The sequence below is a fragment of the Choloepus didactylus genome, chromosome 1 (genome assembly GCF_015220235.1).
Source record: "Choloepus didactylus isolate mChoDid1 chromosome 1, mChoDid1.pri, whole genome shotgun sequence".
NCBI lineage: Eukaryota > Metazoa > Chordata > Mammalia > Pilosa > Megalonychidae > Choloepus > Choloepus didactylus.
The window spans coordinates 143,306,639-143,330,466 of NC_051307.1; the positions used below are offsets into that span (position 1 = coordinate 143,306,639).

A 23,828-nucleotide genomic window follows, 5' to 3' on the forward strand; every position below is an offset into this window, starting at 1 on the left:
ATGTCTCTACATTCATAATGCTTATTTTAAACTTCATGTTACTCACCTCTTATAAATAATGATTAAGGAAATGAGCATATACATTTGGTTATGGATGCATTTTTTGCATATAATAAGCAAATTATTATATAATACTTGGTTGGCTTTTAAAAGTTAATGGAACACCCAATATTTTCTCCTAAATTTGCTTTGTGGCATAGAACGGTGCCTAAATAACCCTCTTGGGAGAATTTATCTTGATATGCACATAAATATTTCTTGTTTTCTACGATTTCATAAAGTGAATATTGTTTAGAACATTTCTTCCATCTTATGTAATTTTCTATGTAAACAGGGCTCACTCCAAATATGAGTCATTCTCTCTAAGATAAAGTTGTCCTTGTAAATTATCCCAATGGTTACAAAAAAGGGGGAAAAAGAGACAAGCTGTGACTTTCTCTCCAAAAAGGGAAAGTTAATTCAGTAATTTCTAGTATTACCATTACAATTCCTATCATTTGCTGCTTTTATATTTATGTATTTTAAACTTTGCACTTTAATTGAGAGCAGCAAAGCTAGCAAACTTTAAAATATTTCCATGCACCTGCAATGACATTGTTATAAGAAAATGCTAGATAACATTGTTACGGTGAGAACAGTACATCCACATTTTGTCTTGTTTTGTTTTGCTTGGTTTTGGGTCTCCTGATAGGCTCTTTTGTAGTCTATAACTCTGACATTTTTTGCAGCTATCTTTGGCATCTCTGTCTAGGATTTTGATTAAATTATTTACACCTAAATTCCCTGAGAACCAAGCGCAAACATTTCTCTCCCTTTGTAGAATTATCTCTTTAGGTTCTATTTGATATGATACCTTCCACAATAAAAAATACAACAAGAAAAACCTGATAAATTATAAGTTTATCAATTCATGGTTGATATAAAGCTTTATTGTATAGGCATCCTTGAACTTACTCCATTTCTTTCCCGCTCATTACTGTAACTGTTTAAATTCACTCAAGAGCAAAATTTTTAACAACAATATTTAATAATATATGTTGAATTATCTGCTAATAAATTCTTACATAAAATTTCAAGATCATAGGAATGCAAAGAACTTAGAGAATGTTGTTAACACATTATTTTTTACAGACTGACTGTTTTAGATTCCCTGACTGCTAAAGCAAATACCCTACAATGGATTGGCTTAAGGAACAGGAATTTATTGGCTCGTGGTTTTGAAGCTAGGAAAAGTTCAAAATCAAGGCATCATCAAGGTGATGCTTACTCTCAGAAGACTGACATTCTGGGGTTGGCTACCAGCAGATTCATGATCACTGACCTTTCTGTCACATGGCAACATACATGGCCTCTCCTGGCTTCTTGGTTCCACTGAATTCTGACTTTTAGGGAAATCATGGACACCTCTTAAGTGACCATTGCCCAAACTACATCTGCCCCTACCTCCTTCTCTGGGGAAATCACAAGCACACACTAAGTGGCTATTCTCAGGCCTTCCATTACTCCCACCTCCTATTGGATTGTGTGCTCTTCCACAACCTGGGAAAGATGTGAATACTAATGAAAAGGCCCGGCCAGATTTTAAATCCAGAAAGCAGGAACAAACAGCCCCAGATGCTTATCAGAACAGCAATTCTCAGTGGCAGCCCACCCCCCAGTGAATAAAAACTGCACTGAAACAGTATAGATTGGTCTCTTCCCTGGTGCAAAGCAGGGTATGCAATTGTCGTCTATGGACTCCCATCTGAGCAGTTTTCAGACAACCCAGAAAGACTGGCCATGATGGGATTTCTTCCCCTGCTCTTTTGGACTTTGGGCTATATAGGTGACAAGGAGATTAGTTGACCTTTCTAGACTCTTTATGCTGTGCAAGTAATAATGGGATCATTTGCTGAAAGTTTGTGTTGTGTCCTGCACCTGTGTTCCCACGATGCACTGTTGCTCCACAGTCCTTAGCTTTTCGGTCACATGGCAATGCACGTAGTAGTCTCTCCTGGCTTCTTGGTTCCATTGACTTCTGGCTCCTGATTGCTCTCCTGTGGCTTTCTCTCTGTCTGACTTTCACTCTCCTTGTAAAGGACTCTGATAATCCAGATTAAAGCCCAAACTGATTCATTTGAGCAGCACTTTAACTGAAGTAACACCTTGAAGAGATCTTATTTACAATGGGTCCACACCCACGGGAATGGATTAAGATTAAGAACCTGTTTTTCTGGGATACATACAGCTCCAAACAACCCTGATGACCAATGATTAAATATACACAACTTGCTGCTTTATCTATTTTATTTTTATTTTACACTGACTGAGAAGGTCTTATTATACCTAGGATTTTGGACTTACATGCCCAAATATTAGACAGTGGTAGTTCAATTTCCTTCCATTTTTATGTTAAGAAAATTTCTCATCCCCTTTTTTTCCTTATTCTGAGTACAACGTGTCTTCAAATCAGAGACAGATCTGTGATCCTCTCTGATTTGCATCTATGAGTTAAATCAAACTCTAATTGGCTGACAGCTGCATGTGCAAATCAGTCTGTTTTATAAGCATCTCACTTTTCCCTGAATTAACACATTAGTCTATGAGCTCATCTTCTAAAGGATGTAATGAATTTGAAGTGCTGCCTCAGTTTATTCAGTTTATTTGTCAACATTTCCCTGAAGTGATCTCCCACAAGGAAGTAGAAGACAGGGTTGATGACACTGTTCAGGAAGGCCCAAGGTCGAGTCATGATGTATAAGGAGTTGATGACGACTTCAGTACACTGAGGCAGCTTATGGCTCCCCAGGCGTGAAGCAATCCTTACATTCCTCATGATGTGGTAGGGAGTGAAGAGCACAGAGAAGATCACCACTGCCATGATGATGAGGTTGAGAGGCTTTTCAAGGGGCAGAGCAGTGGAAATCTGCCTGTTCCTCTCTTTTAGGAAGAGAGCAATCTTGAAATAAAAGAAGCACATCACAAAAAGAGGAACGAGGAATCCCAAGAATGTCAGACACATGCTGTAAATGAAGCTGTTTCTGGGGTCCCCAGAATTGGCATAATCATTGCAGCTGGTGCCATTATGTGTCACAACAGGGTTTATAAGGGGAAGTATGGGCAGGAGCTCTACGGTTACCAAAACCCAAATGGCCAAAGAGATTAAAATAGCAAACTCCTTCTTTTGCAGAAGATGTTCCCGGAAAGGATACTTTATGAGCAGGTATCGGTCAATACTGATAAACATGAGGAAAAGAATGCTGGTGTAGAGGTTGGCATGAAGCACATATCGATTGCTTATGCAGAGATCGTTTCCATACATCCATTTTCCATTTGAGTAACTTCTCATCAGCATTGGAAGGGTGCACAAAAAAGCCAAGTCAGAGATGGAGAGGTTAAAGAGATAAATATTACTGCTATTCCAGTTCTTCAGACAGAAAAGATAGCCAAAAACAACCACAGTATTCCCAAGGAGTCCAATGATGAATTCAGACCCATAAAAAATGGGAAGATAGTACTTTTCCAGGGCAGCCTTGGCAGCCAGCCAGCTTTTGCAAGTTGCATTCCCTGCCTAAAGAAGAGAGAGAAAATACAGTGATGAAACACTGGGCTATAACTCAGGACAAAACTGCAATATTACAGAACATGATAAACATTTTAAAATAGCACTTGAAAGTTGAACTATAGAGGATAGGTTATATTAGTGCACACATATAAATATGCACCTACATGTATGTCACTAATTTAGTATTTCAATAAATATTTATTGAGTACCTTTGAACTATATACTAAGCACTGGAGATACAGTAGTGGGTAAAATAAAACTCCTATTCTCATGGGAAAAATCAGGAAATGCACAAATAAATAACATGTCATATAATGGTAACTGCAATGAATAAAAACAAGGCAGGGTAAAGGGGTTAGAGAGTATCAGGGTGGAAGGAAGCAATGTGCTATTTTTAGTATATGATGATCAGGGAGATGCTTTCCTATGAGACAACATTTGAACAGATACCTCAAAGAAGATAGGAAAATGAGCCATATCTATAAATGGAAAAAAAGTGTTCTAGACATAAGGGAGGGCATGTGCAAAGACCCTAAGGTAGAAATACACATAGGGGGGTTAACAGACAGCAAAAAGGCCAAGGGCAAGTGCAGTGAAATAAGTGAAAGGAAAAGTCCTATTAATTTTTGTGTCTCTGGAGTCTACCATGGTCCTCAGGAAATAATAATTGCTCAACAAATGCTGCTGAGTTCAGATGAATTGAACTGTAAATCTGGAACAGGAAATGGGTTGTTATAACTCCAGCCTTACTATTTTTATTTCTTTAATTTTGCTTCCTTATTGCAAAAGAATTATGCTTATTTTATTAAGCATGTAAAATACAGCTACAGTTTGAAAACATGATTTTTTATTTAAAATATGAAGATGAAAATCTTAGTAATAGTGGCCACTATTTATGGAAAACTTATAAAGCACCTGGCACTGTGCTTTTCACATTTACCTCATTTCATACTCACAGTGGCATTATGAGTAAGGGACTGTTTTTACTTTCACTTTATACGTGAAGACACCGAGGCTTGGAAAGTTAAGTATCTGATGGAAGCCATGCAACAGTAAAGTGTCTTGCTAACTTGCCTCTTTTTCTCTTGTATTGATGCTAGATTGTTTGTGTTTGAACAGGCTATTTCAGGAACTGGAATTATTGGGAAAATGTACTGGCTCACCATTGTTAAAACATTAAATCCTACTTATTTCTAACCTCTCCACAAGCTTTCCATGACAACCGGTCACTAAGCCCAACTCTAGAAAAAGCTGGTTGGAGGCTTCCTCCACTCAGCAGCAGCCACTTGAACATGGCTAAAGAAAAACTCATAACTGAGCAGATGGGCTTCATTAACTCTTTGAAGTTATCTGGTTCAGTCAGGCTCTCATGCTGCCAGCAATTTGTTATAGTTTTCATTTTCATATCTTTTCCAATATATTCAAACCTCTTCTCTCTTCTCTGCCATACTTATCATTAGCAGATAGTTTTGGCTTCTAGTCCCTTGAGAAAATGGAGACCATTTGTGAGGTATCCACTCTATGAGTTCTGCCTCTGTACCTGTTCTCTCCTCCTTTTTTGTCTCCTATGACAACAGAGAAGGATTCTCTGGGATCATTCCAGACTCAACCTTAATCCTAAATTCTTAAGATTCTTATGTTATCCATTTTCTCCTCTTTCTTCTCTTCATCCTAGTTCTCCCTCTAACTGCAACGTTTCCCTAAAATCTTGACAATCTTAAAAGAACAGACACGAACAATTCTCCCTGGTTTGACATGCTTGGTTTTAAAAAAGAACTGCCTTCACTAATTGTTTTGACATCTGGCATTCTGTTCCATTTTCAATTTATTCCAATCTCTCTTCTGACCCCACCAGTTAGCAAAATAGCCTCTATACTGCTCAATCCAATGGTCACTTTCCACTATTCTTCTTACTTAATTTCTCAGCTACTTTTCATGTCATGACTTCTAGAAGTATTCTCTTTTTTGCCTTCTGTGACATAACTTCCCAGTTTTCCTCCTGTCTCCTTGGCTGTTCTGTGTGCAAGTTCTTTAGTGGTGGAAGCCTTCTTGGCCCAAACTTTAAACATTGGAGTTCTGCAGGGCTCCGTTCTGGGTTCCTTTCTGCTCTCTCTTGATTCTCTTCCTGGATCTGCTCCCAGAGCTACAATGGCCATCCATACACCAACAACTTCCAGATTGATATCCAGGCTGAATCTGTCTTATAAGCAGTCATTTATTTAATTGCCACCGATTGCTCTCTCACAAGCTCCTCTACCCCTTAAATCCCAAACTAAACTCTTCAACTCTCTATGCCTTCACTCTCACTGTTCCCTATGTCAGTAAATGACCACACCATCACCCTAGGTACTCATTTGCACCCCAGAAGTCTAAGCAACATCCTTGATGTCATCTACCCCTCACCTCCAATAACTAATAAATCACCAAATCTTGTTGTCTATAATATCCGGATATTTTTCAACTCCATCATTGTTGCTCCATCTTCTTCAACACCACTTTAGTCCCAGCCACCATCGTCTCTAGCTTGGGCTATGCCATATCTTTCTAAGGTCTCACATTTTCTATGGCACTTTTCCAAGTCATCTTCTACACTATAGCAAAAAAGAAAAAAAAAAATCTTCAAAAGCCTACAGTAAAAAATCTGATCGTATTATTCTCCTTGATCAAAACCCTTAAACAGCTTCCCACTTTCCAAGGAATAAAGTCCTGAATCCTTAATGGGACTTCAAATCCTGCATGTTTTATCCCGTGTACACCACTCGAGTCTCATCTAGCATCACTCCCCTCCTGGTTCATCTTTCTTTGAACAGGAAGCCTAAGACAGACTTTCTGACACACAAATCTAAATTAGGTCCTCCCATTTTATGCTCTCATTGTATACTGAACTTAGCATCACTCACAACAGTGTCTTAATGTTGATCCTCTGCCTCTGCACAATACCGTATTACAGCTAGTATGTGGTCTATAAATGCTTGTTGAGGGAACAGATGAATGTAAACACTTGGATGTTTACAAATAATTTTTGTAAATATTTTCTCCAAGACCAGTAAGTAGTAAATCCACCAAATTAAGCCTACTGCTCAATTTCATTATAAGAGCTGACATTATATATAACGTGCTAGGTATTTAAAATGGTTGGAGTTCCTCAGGGCTCAGTACTGGGCATCTTTGCTATTTTGGGGAACAGAAAAAAACTGGTGCAGACACTGAAATGAAAATTAAAACAATTTTCCTTTTCTTAAAGAAACTTTCATTTTTCAATTTCCTCTTTTTTTCTGGTCATAGCACTTATCTTTTTACCTAGCCAGTGCTTAACCATATTTAATGTGGCTTATGTGCAGCAGCAGGTGTTGTCTGCATGGAAAGAGTATATAGCCATGAGACTTATGTCTTATGTCATAGTAACAATAATGACCCCTCAGACAAGTTAGGGGCCATGTAGAAGCCATGGAGAATCTGTCTGCTTTTGAGTAATCCTAACGGGTTGGGGAATGAAGTAGGCAGTGGGGATAGAGAATACCAGGGCTAGAATAAGGAAAAATGAAAGACTTAATAGTCACCTTTGTCCTACTTCTTACAGAGTGGTTACTTCATTAAATAAAAATAACTTAAAAATGTATCTACCAAATACATGTTAGTATGATAGAACTCAGAAACGCAGATAGGCAGAAAGAAGAAATAAAAACTATCTATAAACTAACTACTCCTAATATTTGGGTACCCTGATAGACTAATATATGTTTTAATTTATTTTTTAAAAAATGAGATTCTGCTCTTCATGATATTTTACAATCTGCTTCTTTGACAAATTTTGTTTCAGTCTTAAAATAATTTTTCTAAGTTCATAATGGTAAGAAACTGATTTTATAAAGGTAGGCAATATTTGCAGGCCAATTTAACCTCACCAGGACCCACAATTTTGAGGGTATTAGAATCCAAATTGGATGATGCTTGTAGCTGAGACTGTTTTTAGTGTGGCCAATACAGTTCCATAAAATGAGGAAATAAACTGACTCTTTACAGTAGAACTCCCAATGGAAGGGAAAATTCCCTCATGAAAAACTAATGTTCACTTGTCCACACAAGAGCATAGCTGGTTTGGAAGAATTATTTTTAACAACTTCTTTGAGATATTGGCAATTAAAGTTAAATCTTTAGTTCGCAGTGCAAAAATATGTCTAAAGTGATTAGAATTATTAAATTAGAAGCAATATCCCATTTACTCATATAAGCAGATCAGTAATACTCATTTTTAATTTGGAATAATGCTTTCTTCATTTTTATTTTATTCAGACTTTAAAAAATTATATTTTTAAAATTTTATAATCATTACAGAAATATATTTGTTAGTTTCTTAGCTATTTAAATTTTTTTCCTCTTCATTATCATAATTGAACCAAAAATTTGTGAAATTTTAATTCTTAGCTGCTACTAATAAGGTAAATCTGCATAGTAATAGGATGATTTTTAAAAATTATTTTTTCATAACTGAACAATTTGAATGAAATATATATTCACACTGAAAAGACAAAATAATTTAATCAAAATTCAGAACAAAAATTCTGAAAGGCAAAATAGCAATGGTTTCTGAAAATTTTCAATTTTTCTTTGGAATTGCATTCTTGAACATTGTCCTGTTAACAAACATAAATGCTAAATTTAATTTTTAGAATGGCTTTAAAAATTTCCTCTAATATATTATTTTCTAAACATGAAAATATTATATATAAGACCAATCTACGAACATTCCATTTTTTCTGTACATAGTTATTCTTATTTAAATAAATCCAGTTACTGTTTTCTTGTTGAATTATAAGTGACAAAGACATTAGCAATTATAGTAAGCCTTTATTAATAAAACAAATTTACTATTTTAGTATTTGGCAATTTAAAACAAGACATTTAATTTGGTGAAACAAATGCAGAAGTAAGAATTATGACTTGCTTTTAGTTTCTCTTACTGTTTTGCAACTACTTTGAAAGACAGTTCATTTAAATATTTCTTAAAACCTGAAATACTTTCAGGCCATTTTTAAAAGAAACCCCAAGGGTAGCCCAACATAACTTTAAATACATGGGTAAACTTGAGTGGTAGTATGGCTTACCATTCTGTGGGAAGCAACTGCTCCTTTGGCAGAAACTCTTTGCCAGCAACTTGATGCAGCTTCTGACCCAGGGCTGTGCTGCTGGACATGATTAGTGCAGTCTTATTTGCATATCCGGCAGCCAACATTAGTAATTCAAAAGTCCAGGAATAGTTTAGTCAGTCAAACATACAAGTAGGCGACTTCCTGTGAAGTGGTGACACACAACAAATTACTCATTTTGCAGAGAGCACGTATGACAGAGATTTTGAAAAGATTACTGTTGGAATTATTTTATTCACTAGCAAAATAACAGGAAAGCATTCCTTGTTTTCAGCCATATTTGAATGCTTAATAATAGAAGGTAAGCACTTCTCTATATTATGTATACAATTGCTTCTCTTTTTCTTCATGTTTCAAATTCTCAGTTTTTGATGAACTCTATACTGGGCTTATAATAACTAAATAGCTGTTACCAGCAAATATAGAGGGAACTGAAATTTTGGAGGGAAATCTGGTTAAATATTCTGTGTGTTAGGGAAAGGAATACTAAAGCTTCAAGTATTTCCAATTTTATTTTCTGTGCTAAAATCAAAAGACACCTAAAAAAAATACATCCGATGGTTAGGGATTAGGGAGAGAAGTGCTCTGTCAAACAGCCTGGATAGAAGGCAATTCATACAGCCCAGTCAGTGTTTCCTGAGTATCACCTGGAAGCGCATCACAACCATTTCAGACGGAAAGCACACTTGGCTTTTCCTGTAGAGTGTGTTCAATTTATATTCAATTTACACTCAATTCTGATTGATTTGAAGCATAGGGATTTTGCCAAGAAAGTCCCTAATTGTGCAGGTCATAGTAATACAACTTGAATGTCATAAAAGTTTAATATTCATATAGTAGTGACAGAAGGAAGCCAAAAAAAAAGATATCTATCATAGCTAGTCCTGCTGGCCCAATATTTCCCTTTACCCCAATATCTGAGAGACTAAAACTTCGGAAACAACCAACCAAACAAAAATATACATACACGTGTATATATGCTTAAAAGAACATATATGCATGACTTATGTATTTATATAGCATAAATATTTATGTATGAAATATATGTGTATTTATATAAAATAATACCTATAATTTGTTGAGCTCTTATGATATGACAGGTATTTTACTAAGCACTTATATGTACTTAATGCTTATAAGAATCCTCTGAGGCAGTTATTTGAAAATTTTTCTCATTTTAGAGAATAAAAACAGAGGCTTAGAGAGATTAATTTTTCTGAGGTAATAAAATTAGTGAGGAGAGAATCTGGAGTTTAAACTTATGTACTTTAATTCCAAAATCACATGCTCTAACTCTTGATTGCATATAAGATCAAAATGCAATTCCCTTGATGTACACAACAAAGTCAACCAAGGTCCAAAAATTAAGAAGAAGTACTATTAAGGAAATGCAGCTATTTTCTTTTTTCAGAACACAGAAAGCCTAAAAACATCATTTTGTCTATAATTTTTAAAAATGATGTAAAGCAAAACATTTGTATAACAGGTGCCAGTCCTAGGAACTTAAAACAGAAATATATTTAAACCCCCTCCCCTCTTCCCACAAAAGGTACATGGCTACATCTCACAGGTTTCTGCCACCAGTCTGACAGAAGACAAGGGCAGTTCCCTGTTTGGGGTGGTGAAGTTCCTCAGAGCTTCCTCTTTTCTTCCTCCCACATCCTGACTGCCAACTGACTCTGGATTCCTAAGAAGAAAAGTGGTCTATACTTCTCCTTTTCCACAGTATAATTAATCTAGGTCCTGTGGCCTGTGAGCTGAGCTTCTCTCCCAGGTTCTACTTCACCTACAGAGAGAAAAGTGTTCCTTGCCCACAAGATGCTTTCCACTGAGAAACTAGAGTGACTCTGGAACAGATTTAATGAAAGGTCTTCAGCCCTCCTGTTCTTTTCATGCCATGAAGCTTTATTCATGTCTACAGAAGTATAGGTACTCAGGACCAGATTCAGTCTTATGTACCCTGTGAGCAGAACTGGTGTCATGGACATGTGATGGGTGCGGTTGCATAGGGTCCCGTGCTTAAAACGACTCTACAACCCGGCTTGATTTAATGTTCTACTAGTGCTGTTTTGGAATTGTTAAATTTTTGAACAAGGGTCTCCTTATTTTCATTTTGCATTGGGCCCCACAAATTACATAGTCAGTCCTGCCTGTGAGAGTACAAATCTAGGAAATTATTTGTTTTCAGTGCATAAAATTTCAATGGGGCAAAGAGTTCCCCTTTTTATTTTTTTTAAGAAACAATGTTACATGTTGACGTTCACTACTTGGGAACAATACAAGTTTGGAAGGCAGTAGAGTATGCGGTATAATTTGTTGTCTAAGATGCATTTCTCAAATCTTGGCTTCACCACCTCCTAGCTCTCAGTTTTCTCAGCTGTAACAGAGCTGAGATAATTTCATGGAATTATTGTGTTTATGGCAGAAGTGTATAGAATATATGTACAGTATATGGTATTTAGTACATAATAATTGCTAAATAAATGTTGGCTATTACTATGGAAATATATAACAAATGAAAAAAAGACTCTGCAGAGTGATAAGGTTAATCTAATGCTATATACATTAGAATATTTACTGCCCAGGCAGCCTGGTTAAAAGATTAGTGAGTTCTTGTCCTGGCTTTGTCATGTACTAGTTATGTGATCGTTAACAAAACAATCGCATAACTTGGTTCCCTCATTTGGAAAAGGTAATTCCTACCCCATATAGATTATAATGCAACCTTATAATGTTGTTTATAGTATCTAGTGGGATAATGTGTAAAAACGCTGTGGACTAGGAATGTGAGAACAATTCATGTAAACCAGGAACATTAATCAGTAAATTCAAGGAGAAAAAGAAAAGATGAAGAAAGACAACCAAAATATTAATTAAATTCATTGCTAAAAAATAACTTCAACTGACATTCTTTGAGCACTCATTCTGTAACAAGTACTGTGCATGTATTAATTCCTTTAATCTTCTTAAAAACTTAATGCAGTGCATACTATTAATATCCCTATTTTCAGATGAAAAAGCTGAAGCCAAACAAGTTGAATAAATTATCCACACACAATGAGTAAATGACGAAGTTATAATTTGAAGCCGTCTGTTTGACTCCTGAATGTAAGCTTTCAACCACTATTCTGCCTCATCAAAAGAAGAAAATATTAGGTCTGGATAAATGAAGTTACTGATATTCAATAACTTTTACTTTAAATATCGCAATTTCATGTGACTTAAACTAATAAAAATGTTTAAAACTAACATGAAACTTGACTTTTGGTTATCAGATTATTTGTTAGCAAATTTAATTATTTAAATCTTCCAATTAAATATAATGAACAATTTTAGATAAGAAACCAGACATTTTGAAAGCAAATGAAGTGATTATAAGAATGTTCTCCTAGCAACATCCCTGGACATGTTAAAAGATGCATTTTTTTTAACAGCACAAATTTGTCTATGTGGAAAGCAAACTGGTCTAAGGGTCACACTACTATTCAAGAAATCACAAGTAGGAAAAAAGGAGAATAATTAATTCAATTCAAGGATTTCCTCCCAAACTCTTAATGTTAAGTAAAAATAATAACAACAATAATAGTAATAATAATAAGAACAATAATAAAAAGACCCCTAGGAGGTTGACTGATCAAAAAGAGTGATGAGAAGGATATTTATGTTTCTATGCTTGGTGGTACTCTTCCAGATTCTAAAAACCAAACAAACTTCTTTTGACCAAATTTTCTGACCAAGAAAAGTAGTCTATTCAAGATGGGTATTTAAGCTAAGGCAAAGTAATCTTTTGTCTCTTTATGTGAAAATCCTTGTTGTCTTTTTATGAGTTACATTAATAACACAAGCTTTTACCAACATTTTCTTCTTTTTTTCTTCTCATACTACTGAGAAATGACTTATTTGTTAATACTGGGCATAACTCAAAAGAATTGTTTTCTGCTGAATTAAAATACATTAATGTTAAAAGTATGTGGCTACAGTAGAAAGATTTCAAGTTCATCAAACTATTAATAGTTAATCTAGAAATGCAATCAACTCACCATTTATCCTTTAGTTCATGCTCAAATTCCAATAGCTAAATGATTTTTTAATGATTTGTGGGAGGCCTTAATCATAGGTGTTTCCCTATAAAAATAATGTTGCCTTGTTTCCCTGATATGAAATCAAGATATATGAAATTCAAATATAGGTATGAAATCTGGAGAGAATTTTCATTCTTAACAGTCAGTTAAGGTATAGCCTTTTTGGTGGAAAAAAATATTATTACTGAATAATATTGAATATTAAAATATTAAAATAATTTATTCATTTTCTAATTGACTATTCAGCTATGCAGCCTTTTCCAATCACATATACTAGATTTTATGCAAATTTGCTTGATTCTCAGAATATTTTGCATTATTTTTGAAAACAAAAAAAACAAGTTCATCACTTTGATGTGCATGTAAGCACTTTGAACTGGCTGCTAATTAACCACTCTCCATCTTGCACCCCTTGCTTGATGTAATATATTATTTATACTTGGGATTAAATACACTTAGCATTTTAGTAATTGAATTGAGAGATTTTCAAAATTCCCTAGAGTTTCAGGGAATACATTCATTAGGAGAGCTGAGTGCTTTGTAAATGAATTATGAATTGAATTCAGGGAATTACCTTTTCCTGTTAAAATATTTAGTGTGATTCTCTTGTATTAGTATTTTTACCTATACAAAATACTCATCGATTCAATTATTTGAATTTAAAGTTATGTTTGATGCTGACTTATTTAATTGCAAAGCTGATGAAAGTTGACTTCACTGTTAGGTCAATATTGCAATATAGTAAATGAGCTTTCAGACTACAGCTGTTCTAACAACTACAATAGCAATGAAAAAGGGTTAAGAACATATTTCTAATGCTGCTATTTAAAATATCTCCCTCACCCTGAATTTATTATTTATGTGTCTATAAGTAGTATTTTTTTTCATTTTGTCCTAATTTTAAGTGTTAAAGCCATCCGTATTGTTTGAAAGACCATGGCATGGTTAAAATTGTTTATTGCTGGTCAAAACTCCTAGCATTGGATATCACATCTAGAGAAGTGCTGAAAAATCACTGTGTACAGCTCCCTCATCCTAAGGACAAGAACATCAGGCTGAGAGTTCTTAGGAAGAAAAAGGATGGAGAAGGCTGATCTCGGAAAATGAAGGACATTTTGTGTTCATGGAGACTAGACAGCCTGTGTTGGGGGAGGAATGAGTGGTGGGAAGCCCTCTTGAAAGCCACTTATGCATGCTGTTTCCTGCGCGAAGAGTAGATAATGACTGTCTTCCATCCACAGACTAGGGCTAAGGTTCTCTATTTCAATTTTTTAAAAAAGAAGGAAAGAAAAATAGTAGCAAGCAAGAAAAAGAGGACAAAGCAGTTTGGCTCTCCATCATGCTTCTACCTCCTAGAGAGGGATATAACAAACCTGGGACAAGCCAGTCCCTTCTCACTGACAAAGGACCTCAAAACACAAAAGCTTATGCCAAAAGACTGATACAATTATATAGAAGACTCTGGGGACTCCTCAGTGACCCAGATAGCCAATCAAGTTCATTACCTTTGACCAAATACAAAATAAAGCCTGCCTGTCCTAAACCTGCCTCTATAACATGGAAAAACCCCTGTCTAATCAACAGGAGTCAAACCAAATTCCTTTTTATGTCTATAAAAATTTTTTGCCATCCCTAGAAGCTCCAAGCTACTTTTGTTTTTGCAAATGATGTAACTTCATTGGGGCAGCAAACTTTTGTTGCCCCAAATAAAATGCTGTAATTTGCAAACTCAACTCTGATTTTTCTTTCTACAACATCTAAACAAACCCTGTGTGTGTCTCATAGACCATGGGCCCACAATGAAATGCACCAGTTGCATGAAGTTGTTTTGCTACTAATTGGTCCTGTAAACCCCAAATTTCAAGCACAACTTTTTGCATAAAAATTATCTATTCCATTTATTCCACTATGCCCACTCTCTCACCCAATATCTTTTAAAAACCTGTATGTGTTTTTGGAAATGGAGAAATGCTAGTTTGTAGTAGAGATTAGAACAGAGGGAAAGGAAAAATGAATTAACCTTCTCCACTGATGCTAGACTCTTGAATGTCAAGGACTAAGCATTGTAAGAGAAGAAAAAGAAGCAGAGATTACAAAAGTCCTTCTCAAAGAAATATCTGTTATTTCTCCTCTTTTCTCCTAATTTCTTTTCAGTCCCCCTAAATCAGACACTTCTTTTCAAAAATAGTTAACAGACATTGTATTGGCCATCTACTTTATTCAAAAATATGGGTAAAATATGGATAAATAAAAAGATAGATAGGCACGAAACTTGCCCTCAAGAAACTCAAATCCTTTGAAAATTCTCAACAAAGTCTCATCCCACATGCAACTTCTCTTTTTTGCCTTCCATATCACTTCAGCTAGTCTATAATATGATGTTTGTTTTCATTTAAATTCTTAGAAGATTGAATTTCTGCAATACCCTATTGAATATCTAGCTTTTCCATTATTCCCTATCTCCCATTGTTATTGATTTGCTAAATCAAATATAATATTTATTATAAGACCTTGAAATTTTACATTATTTGAATGTTGATATTCTTGTATATAAAGAAATTAGTTGGGCAAGGTTATGGATGGCAAATAATGGGCATCAAGGCTGCTTCTATCTGTGTTTGAGTCCATGGTTGATATGGTTAGTCAATCGTGCTCCCAGTGCCCAAACTTAGACTGATAATACTTCTCAACATAGTGCTCTAGAACATGCCTTCCAATTAAAGGTATGACTCTTGATATATCATTACTAGAATAGAGGAGCTCTCATTTAAATCTAAATTATCTTCCTCTACCTTATGATAATTTTCTCCTAAAAATGTAGTACCCTCTAAGAACTTGGTTTTTCCAGTCTATTCTGCCCTTTCATGTTTCCTTATTGTCCTGGGTTATAAGAAATCTGACTGTGGTTTCAACTGCAGTTGATAGCATTAGCTATATTCATTTATTCTTGTTTTAATGGTTTTATTATATCAGGAACGTTTTGTAGTAAGCTACTTCAAATTCTTTTTGCAAGAAGCCAAGGTGAATTAATGTTTTGATGATTATTCTCAGTAGGAGCTTTATACTCTTATTCAAGAGCCATAGAATCATAGAGTATCACTTTCAACTTAAAATAATCCAAGGTATTGGTGTTCTGGTTGATTTGGAATCCAACATACAGTGCTTGAAATTTTCACAATTCATTTTTTTCCCTAGAGAAATGAAAACTCGGCTTTTTAGGTAATCTGTGGGGAAAGGCATCTGGGAAAAAGTATTCTATCACTTACTATTAGATTTTTTAAACTCAAGAGAATGAAGAAGAAAAATAAATCATAGAAATGGGAGTAAAATCCTCTTAGAATCCAGTATATAAAAAAGTGATACTGATATAAGGGAAATATTCGGAGGCATCAGTATGTGCATGCCAAGATCAAAGAACGAGAATTAATGGGAAGAACAAGTACCTCACAAAGAGCAAGCAATAAATTCATTGCTAATGGTAATAATTAGCAAATTTGAAAGAATCTGGTGTATTTTTCTCTTAACTGGGTCCATTCCTTATTTATTTTAATTAAGTCAGTCTGCTGCCTACATTAACCTTATAACTGCTCAGTTTTATTTATGCAGATCTGAAGATTGTGCCAAATTTCAGTGTTTTTGTTTTGTTTTGTTTTGGTTAATTCTATTTTGCATGCTATGCTTTTTGAAAATTGATAACACCCTTTTTCAATCATAATTTTTGAAGTTTTTTATAGATACTCTGCAATAGTCTAAAGTTCTAAAATTTGCAAATACAATTTTATTATTTTTTAATGCTGAGGAAATACAAAAATAATAAAATTTTATTTTTCTAGAAAGAAAATCAGGAATGTAAAATCTGTTAAAGCAAGAAGTAAAGGAAAAGGAACAAAAGTGTCTATTGAGTAGCATGCAAGTGGACATAGGAGAATATAATATGTGTGAAGAAAAGATTAATATGATCCAAGAAGACTGTCTCCACTTAGTCAGGGCATTAAAGCTAGTAACGTGAGTAGTGCTCACAGATAATGAAATGTTGAATTTATATATAGCGTATTCTCTGGTTCATTTAACACTTTAATTTTTTAATTAAATATTTTACTTAAGGTAATTGTAGCATCACATGCAACTATAAGAAATAATACAAATAGATCCCATGTAGTCTTTATCCAATTTCAGCAAACAGTAAAATCTTGCAAAACTATAGTATAATTTTATTAATGTAGCTATAGTATAATATCACAACCAGGATATCATTGATACAGTAATGTTACAGAACAATTCCATCACCACAAGAATCCCTCGTGTTGCCCTTTAATAGACATATCCATTTCCCACCCACCCTCAACCCCTTCCTTAACACTAGCAACTACTAATCTATCTGTTCTCCTTTTCTATAATTTTGTCATTTCAAAAATGTTATATAAATGGAATTTTACAGTATATAACCTTTGGGGATTAGCTTTCATCACTCAGCATAATTCTCTGGAGCTTCATTCAGGTTGTGTGTATCAATAGTTTGCTCCTTTTTATTGCTGAGTAGAACTCCATGGTATGGATGTATCATAGTCTGTCTAACCATTTTTCCATTGAAGGACATCTGGTTGTCTCCAGTTTGGGACTATTAGGAATAAAACTCTATGAACATTTGTGTACGGATTTTTGCATGAACATAAATTTTCATTTCTCTGGGATAAATGCCCAGGAGTAAAATTGCTGGCCCATTTGATGGTTGCTTGTTTAGTTTTTTGAGGAACTACAAACTATTTTGCAGAATGGCTGTATCATTTATGTTTCCATCAGGAATGCAAATAAGTGGTCCAGGTTTCTCTGCATCCTCACCAGCATTTAGTGTTGACACTATTTTTTATTTTAGTCACTTTGATTGGTGTGTAGTGGTATCACATTTGTGGGTTTCATTTGTATTTCCCTAAGGGCTAATGATATTAAACATCTTCTCATGTACTTATCAGCCATCTCTGTATCCTCTTCAGTGAAATGAAATGTCTGTGTCTTTTGCCCATTTTCTAATTGGATTATGTGATTTTTTTTTTAAACTATTGAGTTATGAGGGTTCTTTCTATGTTCTAGATCCTAGCCCTTTGTTAGATATGTGGTTTGCAAATGTTTTCCTCCCAGTCTGAGATAGCAATGCTTTAATTTTGGTGGGGAGGAGGGACACCTTGTTATTACCCAATGGAGATGAAAGCCCCAGTTCACTACTTGGCCTTTTCTAACACCATCAGGGAGGATAGGGATGGAGATGGGTAAGGCATCTTCATACAGCTCATGAGGGAGGAAGTATAGGCTCCCCATCCAGCCTTCACAGGTAGGGGTAGGCTGAGCCACAGTTTATTCTATAGTGTTTAGCTGGGGTAAGTGGTTATTGTTTAAATGTTTTCTGTCTTGGTAGGCTGCTCCTTTTCTGTCCCTTTGGCTAACAGCCGTTTGTTGGGGCTTTTTTTGCTCTGTGCATTTTCAGGTTGCTGACATCTTTACCTCCAAATCTGGGTTATATGAAGCCAAAAGAAAACCCAAGGAAGTCACCACGTTATTATTCATTCCTTGGGTCCTGAGGTCTCTAGTTTTTCTACTTTCTCTCTTCCAGAGTCTTATGTTTGTTTTATGTATGCTGTACAGAGCTTCAGGTAAACTTAGCAGGAAGAAGAGGAAAAAGTTTATGTACTGCATCTTCCTGAAAACAGAAGTCACCCAACACTTTAAGTTAAACACCATAAACTAAACCTTTTTCTTTTTTTAATTTAAAATAACAGGACTAAGTCACAGTTTTTAAATATGTTCTTGTATTTCCATATTGCAGTTATTAGTAGTGGCTAGTTCAAAGAGTGTCAAATATAAAATGAGAAATGTTTTGGGCATGAGATAGTTCAAATATATTAACCATTTTTCCCTTTAACTATAAAGTTTATAATCACCATAGATCATTTAAAGGGAAAATAGATATGTGAGCTGGAACTATGAGTTCTTGAGGATAATGTTATTAAAAAGATGAGAATAGTAGATATACATTAAATAATGAATTTCTTGTGTCACTAAAACAATACAGTTTTTTAAAAATGTAATGCAACAAGTCTGAATTTCTTTAAAAAATATTAAATGTGATGCAGGTAACAGAAAGCCAATGGTTACTTAGAATGCTAAGATCAGAGTAATGGGAAACAGCAATGTAATTTCCCCCTGAGGTTCAGAAAAATTTTCACATAAGACAGATACCTTACATTCTACCTACCTACATAAGTAACAAGATACCTAAATACCCAGGCAGCTGTGTGAAGAATTCTGCACATACCAACTCATAAGAACCTATTGTTAAAATTTCAGGAATTTTATGAGTTGTTTGAGGTCAAGGTAGTAGCTTGAAATTGTCCCTGGTTAATGTCTATACACCATGAAAATTGGCAAACCCTTCAAATAAGCACCCTTGTCCTTTTCACAGACAGCCATTAACCAGTTGTTAAATATTTACCAATAAACCAGTGCATGAATCCTTATATTTCCCTTCATTATGAACTGTCACTTAAAAATACATATAGTCAAAGATTACTTTTCCAACCAATGTACATCGAAAAACCACCCTAGCAGATGAGTGCTACATTGACTCAGAAGAGGCCCATACCTAATCTTCATGAGAGTGCTTAGTTTGGGGAAAAAAAAAAAAAAAATTATGACACCTTCTCCCTCAACTCATTTGCCCCTAGGAACCCCTTGGGATAAACGATATTTCTTGGAAACAGCTGGTAATCCAACAAATATTTAGAGAAATGACTGCTTAAAAATTCCCTAACCGCTTTGGCAAGCACAGTCGGGCCCACTCCCTCCAAAAAGTTACAAACAAGTAGTAATGATAGAAAATACTATACAGTATGTTCCAGGAATGCCTGGAAGTCCTTCCTTTCTTGCAAGTGTCCGCTCATGGGCAAACATTAAGGAATCTCTTTCATCTGGATGCAGTCAAGCAGATGGGTCTGTGTGACTATGGTTGTGGATCAGGAGAAGCTGTGAGGTGAGTTCAGGGAACTGAGGGATCTGCCAAGAGAACCTGCCTCCTCCTCTTTCCTGTGATATCACAGCCCACCACACACTTCAACTATTCTTCATGGCTTCACTTTTAAGACAGAAAGAAATAATATTTGTTAATTTAGCTCAGTAAGTTGGAAGATAGCCCCGCCTCTCACTGACTGACTGCAGTTAATGTACCTTTACATTTCTCAGTACAGACCTCAACTGCCTATTGAGGCTTAAAGGGAGAGAAAGCTACATGACATAAATTAGGCTTGGGGATTTATTCTGTTTCTGGTTTCCTTCAGGCATTCATCAGTTAAATGTAGAATAATGAAATATCTGTACAATGAGAAAACATGATTCATGATTAGGATCATTAAATTTGAACTGATAATGACTGTTTCAATGTCTTACTGTTGTCTTTTAGGGATGAAATGATGAATAACTTGAAATTGGATAGCCTGTTAGAGTAATCAAATTTAGAAGAGTATTATCTATGTCAGCACATAAATAATTGCCACACAATCCCAGAGGGAAATCCTTAGGTACATATATCTAGATTTGCACCTGTCTTAGTTTAGTTTAAAGTTTCATAGTGCTGTTAGATGCAATCATAATAGCAAATAAATATTCTATTTATAGTGTTTATTTTTCTTGACTATCATTTAAATGGTTGGGTTCTTAAATTTCTGCCAGTGTAATGTATCTCATTTCAAACTGTGCATGAATCACACAGAAAAAGAAATGAAATAATATAAAATGAGTTGTCTTAATACCTTTGGTGTTCTGGTTTGCTAATGCTTCTGTTATGCAAAATACCAGAAATGGATTGACTTTTATAAAGCAGGTTTATTTGGTTACAAAGTTACAGTTCTATAGCCATAAAAGTGTCCAAACCTAGGCATAAACATGAGTATACCTTCACTGGAGAAAGGCCATTGGCATCCAGAACATCTCTGTTAGCTTGGAAGGCACGTGGCTGGCGTCTGCTGATCCTGGGTTGCGTTTCAAAATGCCGTTCTCCAAAATGTCTCTAGGCTTAGCTTCTCAGGGCAAACTCTGGACTAGTATCTTCAAAGCATCAGCAAAAGTCTGCTTTCAGTGACCTTTTCCAAAATGTCTAAGGGGCAGCAACATCAGGGGTCTGCAATTGCAAGCATTTCTGAGCTAAGCCAGTGTTTTTAAAGGACTCCAGGAAGCCAGTCAAGATCCATGCTGAATGGGTGGGGCCACACCTCCAAGGAAATAATCTAATGAAAAGTTTCACCTACATTTGGGTGAGTCCCATCTCCATGGAAACAACCTAATCCCAATATTCCAACCTAATCAACACTAATACATTTGACCCCACCAGACTGTACTACAGAACATGGTGCTTTGGGGGACATAATATATCCAAACTGGCACATTTGGTAATAAGGTAATAAATACTTTATAACTGCTATGTAGGGTTGATCAAAAAAAAAAAAAAAAACAAACAAAATAAAACTAGAAAATGAATGTTACATTGTTGTGCTCATAAAAGGGCCCATCTAAGAGGGCAAAAACGTTCCTCAAAATCCTTCTCTGTCCCTGCATGTTCAAGGAACTTATCCAGACACAATTTTAGGGAGGAGGAATGATGGGAACTTTATCAGGGCAAGAGATAGGGGAGTTGTATCTTGAAGAGCTGTACTCTTAAACTTGAAGCATAAAATTAACCCCATGCTTCATTCCAAGAGAATCCTGAACTAGAGCAATACCACCATCTCACGCACTCTGTTGCGGACATTCTTTAATGTGTGAATGGGGATAAATTCTTGGGGCTTCTACCTCCACCACTAACCCCTTTCATGGCTCAGGCTGGTCGGGTGGTGACAGACAGTAAGAGCAGGGATCATGTGCTCACACCACCTCTCAGTGACCATTACCTTACAAAAACAATGTCACATCATGTTTAGTTGTAATAAAGATGAATTTTTGAACTGACAATAAATCAACAAGGTATTTTCAAATAACCAATTAATATTCCTCTAAAATACTGTCTACATGGCCATGCACAGAGGCCATTACACAGTCCCCACGTAGCAGAGGTCCAGCCTTATGTTGGGGGAGCTCCATGGACATACATAGTGCTTTTCAAATTCTGGATTAGAGTTAATAATACCAAATAGAATGGATTTAGTTCTAAATGTTTGTTTTTGACCCTGTGTATTTCCTCTGAGAGTTTAAAAATCCCTGAGATATGTTTATGGGCTACAAATTGCAACTTCTGATAAAACACGTGATAAAGACCCATTAAGGACTATAATTTTGGATGAGCTTCTTTTCCTTGTTACTAGTAGAATATCCTTGTGAGTTTTTCTTAATAACAGCATTCATATATTAATATTACTGATCAGCAGTTGAAGTTTCCCAGGAAGGTTTCAAAAATATTTTATTCTCTTACATTTTTCATGTTCTGTATTTTTTTTAAAAAATTTATTTTCTTCTGTTTCATAACTGCTATGTTCCCGTGTCCTATGAGAGCTAATTCTTTGACCCTTGACCTGTTATATTTTTAAATTCCTGCAGCCCACAATTCTATGAGAACTTCTTTCCAAGCTCATGAATTCTGGGGCTCCCATTACCCTCTCAAATCTTAATTCCAAGTAAGGAAAGCAGCAAAATGTCTTGCTTGAATCTTGAGCCACATATTTATATTATGTGCAACTTGTTTTTGCAAAGTCCTTAAAATAAGTATGCTTTGACAAAGCACATTAACCTTTCTATAACAAATTACAATGTTAGCCACCACCTTATGTAAATAGAAAAAATGTTACCCTTCATAAATATTCAGTGACTAATAAATAAATTAATGATTGTTTAAAATATCCCTATTATGGTTAAGTGCAATACCAATTACCCTGGGAGGCAGATAAATAAATCAAAGTACCTATTTTAAAAAAAACGCATCATTTCATAATGTTCTTGAAACTATCAGTTATAGCCTAGGAACCCTGGAGGAACTGGACTGAGGATGTAATGAGAGTCTGACTGGAGACTTCACTTTTCTCACCTTTCCTCAAAGACTAATTTACATGTAGAATATTAATTATAGGGTTTAGGAAAACAGAATCATTGTGTGATTCTTTGTGTCCTAACAGACTGCATTTCATAACCTTTGAAGCTTTTAAAAATTTTATGAGACATTACGTTACTAGTGCTTGCAGGGGAGAAGCAAAAGATGTACTCTTGGTGATGCACTTTCAAGGAGTTCCCTAATTCTAGGATGGGAATTATATTAAGTGACATGTGATTTCCCCATCTATGAAATAACCATGGCCCTTCATGTCAGGCCAACTATGAAATGAGCAACATACACATTTGTGTTCAAAGTACGTGATTGTGATAGGAACTTCTCTGCACCATCACTAGCAAGGTTGCTAAAATAGATCATCTGTGATTTTTATAGACCATACGTAGTAATGACTGTACTAGAGTCCTTTGTGGATTATTTAAAAAAAAAAAGAAACACTAACTGGATAGTTGGCTTTACCAAAAGTCTCCCTTTCAGGACATATATGGGTACAAGGAAGAGAGAACCACTCCTTTTAGTTCAAGAAAATGGAGGACTATTGCAAGGATGCATAAACAGATAAGAATACAAATGCAAGTACACTTAGGCCTCACTGAAAACCTGGAATTTAAAAAGTCAGCAGTTAATGAATGGAAGTTATTTTGTCTCTGTGCCCAGGCATCTACCTATGCATCTTTCTATCTATCTATCTATCTATCTATCTGCCTATCAATCAATCAATCATAATCTATCATATATCTATCATTTGTCAGTATTTGCACCATCATCCTCTCTTTCCCTAGTGGCTTTCTCAGCTTATGCTTTTATATATGGCTTCAAATGGTCATCTTAGCCACTCAGACTGCACACTCTTCCAGAACAACTTCCCTAGCCTAATAACCTCATTCCCAATTTTTGATTGAGGAGTAAAACTGTCCTTAAACATCTTTACAGCTAGGTCAATGGGTCTTCAGTAAAGATTAGGCAGAGGCATATGG

General features: G+C 35.4%; 1 protein-coding gene across 1 annotated transcript in view; it reads right to left on the bottom strand.

Moving 5' to 3' along the window:
• Positions 1-2,115: 2,115 nt before the first annotated feature.
• The window catches only part of SUCNR1 (succinate receptor 1), a 116,418-nt gene continuing 94,705 nt past the window's right edge, over positions 2,116-23,828 (bottom strand). The window contains exons 2-3 of the mRNA XM_037842437.1: positions 8,650-8,835; positions 2,116-3,550 (exon numbers count right to left, since the gene is read on the bottom strand). Of these exons, the coding sequence (XP_037698365.1) occupies positions 2,588-3,550; positions 8,650-8,652 (966 nt within the window). The 5' untranslated portion in view covers positions 8,653-8,835 and the 3' untranslated portion in view covers positions 2,116-2,587. The remainder of the gene's footprint in view (positions 3,551-8,649; positions 8,836-23,828) is intronic.